We start from the raw sequence: 14,411 nt of genomic DNA, 5'->3' as shown, positions 1-14,411 counted from the left end.
TAATGAAGACCTACAGAAAGCATATTTAAACAATCACATTTCCCTCATTTGGGATAAGCCAAAGTCCAGCACATTTGAATCTCATGCCTTCAAATGAATAGCCACAGATATGCACCAATACATATTCTCTGGAGTTTTACTGGCTTAGGCCAGCACAAACTAGTATAACTAAGGTTTTGAATCCTCTGGAATTTTTAACTGAGGGTCAAGGCTGAAACTTAACATTATCTCTTATTTTGAAAAAATTTACACGTCCACATAACAGAGGAGTTACCTGGCACAGCAGCTGCTATGGAATCTGTAGAAGTAGAGGAATGGAAAGTCCAAGGCACTGAAGAGATCACCTGAGGGACAAAGCAATATACTCAGTGGAACGTAGGAAAAAAATAATAATAAATTACCCTCTGTTAAAAGCAGGGAACAGTAATTATATGAACATTACTAGTTTAACATTCCTTTGAGTCTTTACAGCTGGCTGACTTTTCATTTATGACGCTTTTCACATTTCTAGCCTGCTTAATTTCCCTGTGACCTTGATTCTAGCCAGTTCCTGCTTTTGCTTGAAAGGGGGAAAGGAATTATGTAAAACTTAAGAGCATTCTTTGCTAGAATACAGATGATCCTGCTGAAGCAACAGATGCCGGTGATAGTAGCTTCTTTTATTTCAGAGCTTGTGATTGTTCCTATTGAAGCAAGAGGAAACACAGATACATGTTGGCTGCTTCTCCCTTTGGAATTTGAACTCTGCGACACAGAGCAAAGTCAAGAGGCTTCAGAGAGTCCTTCCAGATCAAGACAGAGCTCTGGAGTACTTGCATTTCTAAGAACCCAAGTCCTGGCTGTTCTTAATAGCAACAATTCCTGGGGTTCCTACAGCCCTTGGCCAATACAGATTAAGAAGATGCTCCATCTTTCACATTTTGAAATGCTTACTTTTTGAATGCATTTCTGTCTCTATTGATGGGGAAATTCTAGATAAACAAGAGAAATCACCAATCTAAAGGGGATATTCAAGTTTATTTAAATGTTTTTTCCTTTGCTTTTCTGATTTGGAAAATGTTTCAGTGAGAGCAACAAATGGACACCTTTATCATTTTAGATATGCATATGAGAGGAATATTCTGCACCATTCAATATTGTTTCTTTTACTTTAGCCCGTGATCTTCTGCTACTTCAAATCCTGCCAGAAGGATGGGATACATCTTAAAGCAACAAAACAAAATGATTGCGTAGCACTGAGAGAAATGCAGAGAAGGAAACTCAATTATATTGTGAGTGCTGGAACACTGCTCTCAAGAGGTCGTGTTCAGTGAGGGAATCCTTGTTCTTTGCCACATTATCACCTCAAAAGCTGAAGTTTTTTGGTTGTCTCACACAGCTTCTTTGCAAAGGGCACTTCAGAAAGATACTAGTAAGTATTACAAGAATTACACAGTGCTGTCTGACCAATATATTATCAGTTACATTGCAATTGAATTCCATGGAATTCCTTCTGTAAGGATTGGCCTCTAAAAAGAAGAATGAAAAGGAATGGCAATATGGAAATCTGAAAAAGGAACAACTTAATCCACTTTACCTGCTGGATGGGATGCAGAAGCCAACAGCACCACACTAAAAAATAATACAATAAAAAGATTAATTCCATATTGCAGTAGTTATGACATTGTCCAAACATTATGAATTGATAGCTTTGCAATTGTATTCATGGTGAAACTTATTTCAGTGAAGAAGAATGAATGAGACATATATATATTTTTAAAAGGTAGTTGGAAAGGAATCTTCAGGGTTGCCTTAATACTATCTTTAACTTGCAAGAGGGTTTGTTTTCAGTAGTACGTGGGGACAGGACTAGGGGTAATGGGCTGAAACTTCATCATAGGAAGTTCCGCACGAATGTGCGCAAGAACTTCTTTACAGTGAGGGTGACGGAGCACTGGAACAGGCTGCCCAGGGAGGTGGTGGAGTCTCCTTCTCTGGAGACATTCAAGACCCGCCTGGACGCCTACCTGTGCGACGTGGTGTAGGGAGCCTGCTTTGGCAGGGGGGTTGGACTCGATGATCTCTAGAGGTCACTTCCAACCCCTATAATTCTGTGATTCTGTGGTTATCAGCAATACTTAAACATGTCTTCCATGGCTCCATCTCAAAAGGCAGGTCTCAAAAGCCTTCCAGCAGGGAGACTCCACACCTCTCTGGATAACTTGTTCCAGAGCTACCCCACCCTCCAAATGAAGAAGTTTCTCCTGATATTCAGTTTTCAAACTATCGGGAGCAACTTATGGCTGTTGTTCCATGTTACACCACCTGCCACTCCTTAGAAGAATTTGGCTTGGTCATCTTTTTACTCCCTTTCAAGAAAGTGGAGGCAATTATTAAGTAGCACCTTGGTCTCCACGTTGCCAGACCAACTCCTTCAAACTCTTCTTCCAATACACCCTATGCTCCAGGTCCCTGACAATGTCAGTAGGCCTTTGCTCTATCTTCAGTTTCTTGGTGTCTTTCTTGAACTGAGATGCCCCAAACAGAACAGTTCTCCATCTGCAGCCTCAGCAACACTGACAGTGACTTTACACAATGTGAAGTACTCCTTCTACCACAGCCCAATTTGCCATGAGCACACACTACTGCTTCACAGTCATTTTAGCATTGCATTACTAATTCCTTCCCAACAAAGCTGCTATTCAGCCAGCTGGTGATGCCACTGAGACAGAATCTACAGGGAATTATAATAATATCTAGACTTTAATGTCCCCCGTCCAAAGATGAATTTCAACTGTGTGCACAAATGTGTTTGTAGAGATGCCCATATATTGCATAGAAGTCAAATACCCAGTCCTACGAATATGGCTGTACATGAACAGCACATTCATGCTCCAAATGTCAATTGAAGACAGAACAAAAGCTGCAATTAAACAAGTTAGAAAAATGCATGAAAACAAAACCAAGCAGCAGCTCAACTGATGCACACTTTTTGCAAAGACACAAATGAGCAAGAAAATGAGCTGTGACCAGATCTTCAACTGAAGAACTAGTTAAAGAGTTCTGAGGTCCTACATGGTCATCACACTCTGAGTTTGTGGCACAAAGCCTACTTTGGCACTGTTAATTTTTCATATAGATTTACTATTTTTTTTTCAGATGTTTTAATTCCACGTTGTTTCAAAGGTGGAACACTGTAGGTTGGGAGAAGCAAGAAAGTCTTCCAAAGCGGAACTGCAGCTTCCTCCAGACACTAACAACACACGTTCATCACAAAGCCGAAGTACAAGAAGGAGGAGAAGAGAGTATTTTCTTTTCACTGCACTTAGGAAGGTGAAAAGACATTCATTACAGTTATGAATGCTAATGTTAGGTGTTTTTCCCCGGCTAATTATCAGTGATCTTTACAGTTCACTGGGCCCAGTAATAGCAGTAAAGCACAAAGTCAGTCAATCAGTAGTGTGTTGCCTGACAAGTTAAGGCAGAGAAAAAGCTCAGAGTGGTTCCCAGCACACATGGCAATGGCTAGAAAAAAACGTGCTGCAAATGATATACATAGGGCACTACACTATCATCAATGTGCGCTTACACAAGTCCATTATTCAGAATTAACAGTGCTGTAATTTCCAAGCTGGACCTCAACTAGTCCCAGATCTCCAAGCAACCAAGTGATTGCACTTTGTGGCTGGACCTCAGCATGCTCTGAGCATTACTTGCAGAGGCACTGGTACCCAAGTGACAAAGTGCACGGGCATCCGGTGACCAGCAAAGCCTCAGAAGGGAATCTTGCCACCAAAATCAGACATGGAAGGCAGAGGGCTGGTGATAGAAACTGCTCATGAATTACAGGCAGTTGGGTACTTTAGGCTTAATATTTCATACAGACTCTTTGAAAAGCATGGACTGGTACAGCATGCTCACAATTGTCAATAATTACACATCTTTTTAAAAGAAGAAGTAATCACAAAGACATTAAACAACAAAAAGCACATTACTCACTACACAAGTCTCTCCCACCCTTCTTACCCACACATGTACAACCTCCCTGTGCTGGATGGCTAAAAGACATCCACAAAAAGGAGGTCCAACTCCACAGTTTCCTGGTAAGGACACAAAAGGAAGCAAAGGCCTATTGCTTTTGACTCAGTAAGAAAGACAACAGTAGCCTGGAAGCAAAACTATCAACAGTGATGAGAATTATGACTAAGCTGTGTTTCTTCACTTTTGCTTTTTGCATGATCACTTTTCAAACAAAATAAAACAGTGAGACTGGAAAATGCTCAAAGAGAAACTTCCTTCTGGAACCAAGAGGGACTGATAACTATACCAGACCTCCCAGGCCTCAGCCCAAAGAAAACATAAGGAAGAAAACAAAACCTTCCCTGTGAAGTGTGGGGAAGGTTAAGGTCAAAGAGTTAGATGGCATTAAAGCTGTGCTGCAACTCTGTCCTAAACAGAATATCAATAAAGAAGGCATGATTAAGTTATAAAATCAAATAAGGGATCCAGCAGGTTCCAGAAGGACAGCCTGGATATGAGGCTGTAGCAGGAACAAAATCTTCACACAGGGTTTCTCTGCTCCCCTCTTTTTACCCAGCACTGGGAGCTTAGCCACCCGAGGCTTCCTCCCCAGCTAAAAAGGAGGTTTTGTCAGCAAGGAAAGCAATTTATGCCTGCAAAGCTGCCTCTCTTGCAGAATATCCACAGCAGCTTTTTTAATTCACAAGAATGACATTCACAGCTCTTTCACAGATACAGTTTAACTGAGCAGCAAAAAGTCTTTCCCCACATTTCTGCCACTGTTGTAAGTCTTTGTTTCTCTGCACTGGTATCTATTAGGCCATCTGGCACACTCTCGTGAACAAATACCAGATAGTAATAGATATTAGGATGCACTGAAGCTTTCCTCCAGGTGCCCCACAATAAGTAACATATCTCTACCTGCCTCAACATAGGAGAGAGCCCAAGACAAGCTGTGACCCACTTCTAAAACATTATATATCCATCAGCATGCCAGGCAGAAATGTCTGTCCCTTCATCCTACACCTTCCCAGCCGGCTGGGGAAAGAAATCTGGCTCCTACCTTGGTGAAAAGCGAGGGACTGGAAAAGAATAAAAGAAAATGTAAGATTACTGGGAAAAAACACACAACATCAAATAAAAACCACTTGGAATTATCAGAAGTACCAGTAGTGCAGGAGTCAGAAGGCAGAGAAATACAATCATAGAATCGTTTCAGTTGGAAGGGACCCTTGAAGATCATCTAGTTCAACTCCCCTGCAATGAACAGGGACACCTACAGCTACACCAGGTTCCTCAGAGCACCGTCCAGTCTGACACTGAATATCTCCAGGGACAGTGCATCCACCACCTCTCTGGGCAACCTGCGCCAGTGCCTTGCCACCCTTATTGTAAAAAAAAATTATTCCTAGTGTCCCATCTAAAACTCCCTTCTTCTAGTTTGAAATCACTTCCCCATTTCCTGTCACAACAGACCCTGCTAAAGACTCTGTCCCTTTCCTTCTTATAGTCCCCTCCTAAATACTGAAAATCCACTCAGGTCTCCCTAGAGCCTTCTATTCTTCAAGCTCCTCCCCAGCTCTCAGCTTGTCCTTGTAGGAGAGGTGTTCCATCCCTTGAATCATTTTTGTGGCCCTCCTCCGGGTGCACTCTAACAGGTCTGTGTCTCTCCTGTACTGAGGACTCCACATCTGGATGCAGTACTCCAGGTGAGGTCTCACCAGTGCAGAGCAGAGGGGCAGGACCTTCCTCACCCTGCTGGCCACGCTTCTTTTGATTCAGCTCAGGACGTGGCTGGCTTTCTGGGCTGTGAGGGCACACTGCTGGCTCACGACCAGCTTGCCATCCACCAGCACCACCATGTCCATTTCAGTGGGGCTGTGCTCCATTCTTACATCCCACAGCTTGTACTGATCGTGAGGGCTGCTGTGACCCAGGTGTTAGACCTTGCACTTAGATCTGCTGAACCACATGAGGTTCAGCTGCGCCCACTGCTCAAGCTTGTCTAGGTCAATACAGAACAACATTGGCTAGAAAGGTGGTGCTCTCTGTTTTAAACAGCCATTTAATAATCATGCTGTAAACAATGGCTTAAGAAGAGCACCACACTTTTGTCCTTGGCAAGCATTTCTTCAGATCTGAAAAGTTCCTGTCCAAATACATTTGTTAGCATCCTTATTTAATGTGTTCTGCCCCCAAACTTGTTCCATATTTTAAAATGAGAAACAGTGCTTATAGGGACAGCATGTGTTAGGAGTTTGCTACATCTGAAAGTATCTGGTGGTGCCAATACAGTTTTTTTTCTTTTTCCCTAAATATATATATATTTTTAATGTGGCATGTTGGTGCATTATAACATCTAGTAGCTTAGGACAGAACTTCTAACCCATTCTATCCAGGCAGTGTCTCCACTCAAGAGTACAATTTCAGTTTTGCACTGAATAGAAACACTACGAGCAGATCCTACGACAACAAAAAACTGGCTGTGTTCACACAGCTGCATTCTCTTCCCAACACAGTCACATGCCAGCTGCCTGATCTAGCTTAGAAATAAGATACTGCAATGGCTACTACAGTGATGCTAACAGGAAGAAGGTGCACTAATATCTCACTAGGAAGTTCCCTCATAAATGCTCATGCAGACAAGACCACCGAAACATGTCAGACTGTCTTGTCATGGAGGTGGAACCAGGATCCTATCGTGTCCAAAACACTCTTTGAGAAGCCTTATTAGAGGAATCAGCTTGCTAACTCACAAAACTTAATGCTAGGCACCATCTACAAGAGAGAAGGACATTTACAGTAATTTTGACCAAGAATAGCCTATCAGGAGTTTGTGCTCATGTAGGTTTCAGAGTAAAATGCCTTCTATTCAGTGTGATTTTAAAATATTTTGGCCTGTTTTCTACAGAAATTAAGTTTTTGCAATAATTCTCTGTCAGCATTCAAACACAATGACCAGCTTCATTCAAATGTGGGGAGTGGCAGACCTGTCAAAGATAACTACATGCTGACAGGCCTCATGAAGGGACAAATCCTGCCAGTGCCCTTGGTGTTCAAGAACACATTTCTGCTTTAAAGGACGTGCTAAAAAACATCATCTCAATTTGCACAACTCCTCTGCAAGGAGTATAGGAACTCCGAGTTCTTAAACACACATGACTGCATGTCACAGTTCCTTATTGAGAAGCTACTCCTTTCTGAAAACCTCCATAACAATATTCATCCTTTCCATGTGATGTGGTGCTCCTGCTCTCTGCTGGACACAACTACACAGACTTCAAAGGATCCCGTAAACTAACATGGCAGGGAACACGGCACGAACTTTTCAATTGCAGTTGCAAAATTAAGACCTTGGCCAAAATCTGAATTTAAAAGGTTCGGGCCCAGATGCAATTTTCAACTAAAATAACAACTGAGGGCCAGAGTCAGGCAGCTGATAAACAACAAAAAGAAAAACCCTACTGATTTTACTGCTTGTTTAATGATTCTTATTTCAACATTAGACATACAGTTGTACCTCATTCAAGACTTCACAGATTATCTCTGCACACAGCAGCGTATCTGCAAGCTCCATGACTACCACACTTCGGAACAATTTCAATAAACAACCATGTCCTCTGAGTAAAATTGATTTTCTTTGCACTTCGCACTAAATAGAAAACAACAACTCACTTAAAACAAGAGCCTGCTTCAAGCAAATTGATGTTCAGGTATTTTTAACACTTGGGATCCTGGTGAACAGACACTGCAAGCACACAGATCTCACATCAGTGGCCTGCATTACTTTCTTATGGAAGCAGAAGAGCTGAATGGTCTACGACAGAAAGAGGTATATGCTGTTACCATGTTGATGATATTCACGATCATCCTACAGCAGTGTTTCTGATGTATTCCTATCAGGAACCCTTAATGTGGTCAGACTAAAGCACACAATCAAATCATAAGAACAACTTCAATTTCCTATGCTTATGCCTAACTTCTGCTCTGCGCTCCACTTTGACCGAAATTAATTTTTATCTTTCAGTCCTTTGAACCATCCTCTTTCCTTAGAGCTCCATACAAGTGGTCTCATAGTCCAGAGCATTCTCATACAACTTTATTTACCATTCCAAGAGGCCAATATATACAAGCAGATGTGATTATGAACAGATGAGGATCTAGTAAAAATTCTATATGACTTAATTTAAGTCACAAAGATCTAGTGGAAGCCATGCACGCAAGGTGCTCTGTTTGCATGGCTCTTTGGAGAAAGGTCTGGGTTTTTTTTAATCTTTCTTTAAAATATTTTGTTTTTGAGAAATAGACAGGGGACTCTGGTTGGTGACTCAGGCTCTTTCACTAACTGCAAAATAACAAGCCAGTTTTATATCTCCAAATCAGAAAAACAACTAAGCGTCTGAATTACTCAATTCTACTAACAACGCTCTCAACAGTCAGTTATTGCTCATGTTCTTTGCACGTGGTACTTTTATAATCACTGCCTCCCCCTCTGGCAATTTGGTACAAGTTGGATTTTCTGTGGTGAGGGTTTTGCCAGGGAGTTACTCTGTAAATATTATTTCTGGAAAAGAGAGATCACTTGTGCACACGGTGATTAAAAATTCATAATTAACACCTCGTTACCTCCCCAGGTATACATTGGCATGTCTACCTACAACCACAGCCAAAATCATGCAGCTGTTAAGCCATACTTTTTTCTGTTCAATGTCTTGCTAAATAAATATATTTAAGTAGTGGTAGCTCTGAGTTTCCTAAAGAAGTCATGTTTGAAGATGAAAATATATGCTAAAAAAACCAGCCATGGTGTATCAAAGGCTTATTCATTTTACCTGAATACATAGTTGATGTACTGTTGGTCCAAGTCACTGGGAGAGAAGAGGAAAAAATAAGGTATTCTTTCAGTAACGCTGTTCACTGATATAAATAGATCTCTATATTAAGTAGTAGCAAAATATTATGACGTATCTACATTACATTGAAATTATGTGGCATGCTTATATTATTACATATATTTTATAAACATTCATACTACAACATTATGTTAATAGTTTATCAGCATATTAATTTACACAGCATTTGCACAAACTTCTGTTGCTATTCTGTTACACTGAAAGTAAAGACACGGTGAGCCTGGATAAAATTTAAACAAAGATGGAATATGATTTTGAATTAAAGAAGCCTCTCTGAACCTCACATACATGTTACGCACATATACATAACATGCAGCAGCAACAAATCTATCCCAATACTGACGACTGCAAACACCATGCATATGCCATATGAACACTGCACCTACTTTCAAAACAACTTCTGTACGGCTGACGTTCTAGACTGCATATAGGATTGGTGCAACATTTCAAGGTTTTTGAGTTGCACAGACACTGACGTCCTGTGGCACCCCACCAGCTGTTAAACGCTTTCGAGACTGAGTCGCAAAGGGAGATACTGACACACTCAAACCATGCAGCTTTCAGGTTAGCACAAACTAACATTTCCTCTTAATGTCAGTGCCAGTAACTATGGGATCTTTTTCCAGGACTGAGTCATCATCCTTTGATAACACACTGTTTAAAGCTAATTTGGTGTTTGTGCTAGCAGCATAAACATCAATAACCACATGGTATTGCTAGGACTATCAACAGTATGGCTCTTCTTGTAACAAAAATCATTAATGATTAACCATGGAGTGATCCAGTTAACACAGATAAAGCGGAGATCCCTACAGTTTACCTGACTGCTACATACATCAATCCTCTTTGAAAGCGAACTCCTTTTATTTAAAAGAACATGAAAACACATTACCTTAAAGAATTAGGTTTCCATAACTTGTGAAATACTCTGTAAGCCCCTGTAATTGAAATGACATGGATTTACCATAACATGCAATCATTCTGACAAACAGCTTATTTGGTCATGGTACTGACAGACCTCTCTGAATCACACTTAGCGATGTGGCACAAAAGATGCCTAAATCATGAGTAAAATCAACCTATCACTTCAAATTAATGGTTTCCAGAGTGTTATCCTCTGAGAATACTTCACGCTGTGCGTTTCTGCTAGTCCTTATGAAGAGGAGATGACTCCAGATCATGAACTAAAAACCGTGGGAGGGAAATAACATGTGCATGTGCAAATATATAAAGAAAAGTGCTGTAGAATGGGTTTTTCAACCCATCTATTTTTCTGGGTAATTTCAATGATAGATCATCATATGAAGAACATCTATGGAGACCCCACAGTTGTCTGTTCTGAGCCATCTTTGCTGTTTCTGGGATCTCCAGGCTCTTTGCACTCTTTACCAATTTGCTTTTCAGTTAGCAATGCTTTACAAAGAAGTCTCAGCTCAGCTCATCCCTAGTTACAGCAAGTCAGTATTTCAAGTGGTAAATCCCTAGGTTTTTTGTTTTATCTAAACGAGCAGGAGTTCATGACATTTCCTATGGGGAAAAAAAACTACTTATTTATATATTAACAACATTTTAGTGCACGATCTCTAGATCTCCTTAAACACAAATTATAGAAACACAACCTGTGACTTACAAATTTTACAGCATGAATAGACAAAATAAAGAAGGAATCATCCCTACTTTGCAGACAAGATTTAACATAGAAATGCATCACTCCGTTTGTAAGAGATCTAAGAACCAAATACAAATCCCTTACTATGCAGCTTAATGTTCCAAAATACTCAGATCTCCTACTTACATACTGCTACTCAGCTTTTCTTCACATTCTTTTTTGCATTTGGCTGTTTTCAGCTTTTCAGGGAAGAATTACAGTGTATCCAACAAAAGCAAAATATAAAAACCCTACATGCAACACATTGTTAATTAACTTCTGTATTTAAAAATGCATACGATTGCATCAAAAAACTTCAACATTTCAACACCCTTCTTCTGGAAACATTCCATAATATTTTAGATAAATATATATATATCTGTATTAATATATAGATATTATTTTTTTTTGTCAACTTTTAAATAAAATCTGCATGTACAAAAAAAAAGTTTCAGTTCTTCATGTTTCTTCTCTGCTCAGAGAGGAAAAGTGTCTCTCACTGGGCAACTATTAAAAACTCCAGAAAACTTCAGTGTTAATTAAAACGCATATGTATTTTCTCACCCGTCTACTCTGTCTGATCTGTTGTTGCCTTCTACTTGCTGTGAGAGCATTTTCTTATCTTTACCATCCTTTTTTATTTTAAAATGTTTCTTACATCAAAAACCCTAAATATAAAAGAGAAATCATGATAAAGTTGACTTGCTTCTTCAACAAATTCACTCTTCGTAGCTGTTCCTCCAAGAGAAGATGACTTACCAACACAGATCAAGTGAATTAAAGCCCACAGATAACCGTTTGGATCAAACTGCAATAAAAAAACATCTAGGTAAATAAAGGTATTGTGGAATCATTACGGTTGGAAAAGACTTCTAAGATCATCTAGTTCAACCATCAGCTTGTCACCACTATGACCACTTAACCACATTCATATATAGATAAGCACTGCTATTTCCCTTCAGTTAGCTTCATAAAGCAAGTAAAGTGGGAGCTATAGCTCCAATTAAAAGAAAACTATAGAAGGCTAGAGACATTTTTTCTGTTCCCTTTAGAGAAACATGACTGGTAGCTGTGTCCTGTTATGCAGGTTCTCAACCCTGGTAAAAACAGCTCTGTTTCTTTTAAATACAGATATCATTTTAGATGACCTGAGACTATGGACTCCAGTCTGTATATTCTTGTATCATAGCCATTTTTCATTTAGCAGAAAAGTTAACTTTTGACCTCCTGGTACAGATGGATAAGCAGTCACAGAGGGACAAGTGGATCAGAGGAACACCACTAAGGCATTGGAAGTGGTGCTCCCTTGCCCCCTTTCCCCTAGCAACCCCTGCAGCAGCCAAGCAGTCTGTTTCTCCAAGGTTCTCATTAACTGCAGCGCATCCAAAAGAATGCTCCCAGCAAAGGTAGGCTCTCTTCATAATCAATTGAGAAAAATGATGTCTCCTTTCACAACTATGCACAAGAAGTTCCTACTCTGCACCATGGACCACAAGCAGAGTTAGCTCAGGTGAAATACTGCTGTTTGATTGGAAACATCCAGACAAGACCCAGATTCTTCCCACTTACCTTCAGCTATTAACTAAAGTCTAAATCAAGAAAGGAGCCTCCAAAAGAGAAAGCCTCCAAAAGCCAATAAAGCCTCCAAAAGAGAAAGACAGGCATGTCCATGTCTGTAGATCCATGATCTACTCAAGATCTAGAGATAACTTTCCTTTCTCCAGCAACTGTCGAGTGACTACAAACCTAATTCAGGAAACCACTCAATGTGCTTGCAACAAATTCAAACTTTAGTGATTCATTAATCCCTTTAAGAAGCTACACCACAATATCCCCAGCCCCTGGCTTCACCTAAAAGCTCCATGTCTGTACTGGTCAGAGGTTTTACTAGGATGCAAACACAGTGTAATATGGTAATAGGACACGTTTAAAAATCCTTTACAGGAATCCTGCCCTAGCTTACAAGTAAAAGCTGAATCCCTTATTCACTAAGAAATATAATGGTCAAACTAGAGCCACTTTACAAAACAGAGCTCACCTGCGTGTCACATAAAGGAAGGCACACTGCTGCTATCAGGAGGAACAGCACACTGTGGGCAAGAGGACAAAAAGAAAAGCAAGATCAAAAGCTTGTAATCTAGAATTGTACTCTTGGTGAATACTGACACTTCCACTTAATTTTACAACTATATATATATACATATATATATATATATGTATATGTATATGTATATAGCTTCAATTTTATTCCAGATATTTATAAAGTACTTTCTTCCAACAAAATTATATTTTCTATCAGGCATTCTTCATAATTAATACAGAGCTAGGTTGAACAAGAAGAAAATCAGGACAAACCATCTCAGCAGTGATGAAAACAAAGAAATTTGTTGGGAGTATTGTTCTTCACTCACCATCTGGCTTCCTTAGGTTAGTTCAGAAAACCAAAACCAACTCATTTGTGGGCACAAAGAGCTACCAAAAAAGTTCCATCACCAAGGTAAATCATGTATTACGATTTCAGCAGTGGTGACTCCACTGAAAGAAGCATGGTAGAAAGGGCTTAAGAATAGCACAGGTCCTTCCCTAGTCCACAGAACTAGACTAAAAATCTTAAACTGCAGCTGACTGGTATTTCTACAGGTTACACACAATATGTGGATGTAGAATTTCTATGGACTGCCAGTATTAATAACAACACATATTTGCTTTTATTGCTCATTTTCCTGCTCTCCAGGGACACAGAAGGAAAAGACAGAATAAAGAAGATAAAAAACAATAACAACAAGCCCAACTGGTATCCTTGACAATAATCCAATAGTGAAAACATGGCCATGGTAAGCCAGATAATGGAAACAACAGGGAGGAAGTTAGAAATCAGTGCCTCCAAACACACAGAAAAATAAACCAATATTGTTCAGTCTAAGTACAGTTAAAAGGTTAAGAAATGTGGAGCGCAGCAAACACACTATCTTCAAGGGAATGAGTGGGAAGAATGAAACTTTCAGTATGCAGATGGATGACTTCTGTTTGTCACGATCTCCTTCTTGTAGCCTAAACAACCAGAGCCAACCAAGACTGGTAAGGTTGTGTAACTTAATACGAGTGATGCAGAATGATGCCAGATGTCACCCATCTTTCCTCCTTAGGAAAGGCATTTTTAGCTATTTTCTATCCATTATCTTTCTCTTACTGCTTAATATTATCCATTGAAATATCAAACTTGAGTTCCATCTCCTTTCAAAAACATTCTTGCAAGCACTGTTTTGTTATTCATCAAGGCCAGCCTTCTGGCTATTTTTATAAGGAGAGAAAAAAAAAAAAAGAAGTATCCATTTAAGCAATAGTATAAAAGAAGAAAGAAAATGCATTTTAAAAATATTTAATTACTTGTATGTTGCAACTTACGCTTACCGCCCACGGGAATCTGTCTTAGACTCTTCATTGTTTTGGTGTGCTACTATTTGAAGCAAATACAGAAACTAGAGCCAAAACGAGTTGAAACTGAATCTGAATGGTTTTTAAAACTTACCTACAGACTTTCAGATGAGAGATCTGCTGTAAAAATGAACACATGATTAGCTGCATTATTTAAAAAATAGTGAAAGAGTGCTTTTTCCTTTCAAAACAGGAGAGGAATCACAGATGATCTTACTTCACCAAGCACATGAAAAAGACAGCAGACAACACTGGACAGCCCACTATATTTGAGTACTGCTTAGTAAATTGAATTTGGGGAAACAAACAAACAAACAAAAAGAACAACAAGATTAAACTACTCCAACTTTTTTTTTATATATATACTTTCAGGTTATTTACCACCAAGTAAACTTAAAAACTGGGATGAATGTTAC

At 39.6% G+C, this 14,411-nt stretch overlaps 1 protein-coding gene across 3 annotated transcripts in view; it reads right to left on the bottom strand.

Moving 5' to 3' along the window:
* The window catches only part of TMEM241 (transmembrane protein 241), a 53,259-nt gene that overhangs the window by 26,136 nt on the left and 12,712 nt on the right, over nucleotides 1–14,411 (bottom strand). For 2 of the 3 annotated variants that reach the window (XM_072328958.1, XM_072328960.1), the window contains exons 6-12: nucleotides 14,090–14,115; nucleotides 12,599–12,650; nucleotides 11,320–11,368; nucleotides 9,805–9,850; nucleotides 8,832–8,867; nucleotides 1,577–1,611; nucleotides 275–344 (exon numbers count right to left, since the gene is read on the bottom strand). In XM_072328958.1, the coding sequence (XP_072185059.1) occupies nucleotides 275–344; nucleotides 1,577–1,611; nucleotides 8,832–8,867; nucleotides 9,805–9,850; nucleotides 11,320–11,368; nucleotides 12,599–12,650; nucleotides 14,090–14,115 (314 nt within the window). The remainder of the gene's footprint in view (nucleotides 1–274; nucleotides 345–1,576; nucleotides 1,612–8,831; nucleotides 8,868–9,804; nucleotides 9,851–11,319; nucleotides 11,369–12,598; nucleotides 12,651–14,089; nucleotides 14,116–14,411) is intronic. The other variant, XM_072328959.1, reaches the window with a different exon arrangement.

The sequence above is a fragment of the Excalfactoria chinensis genome, chromosome 2 (genome assembly GCF_039878825.1).
Source record: "Excalfactoria chinensis isolate bCotChi1 chromosome 2, bCotChi1.hap2, whole genome shotgun sequence".
Classification (NCBI taxonomy): domain Eukaryota; kingdom Metazoa; phylum Chordata; class Aves; order Galliformes; family Phasianidae; genus Excalfactoria; species Excalfactoria chinensis.
The sequence above is the reverse complement of the archived record's forward strand: the minus strand, read 5'-3'. Positions and strand labels throughout refer to the sequence as shown.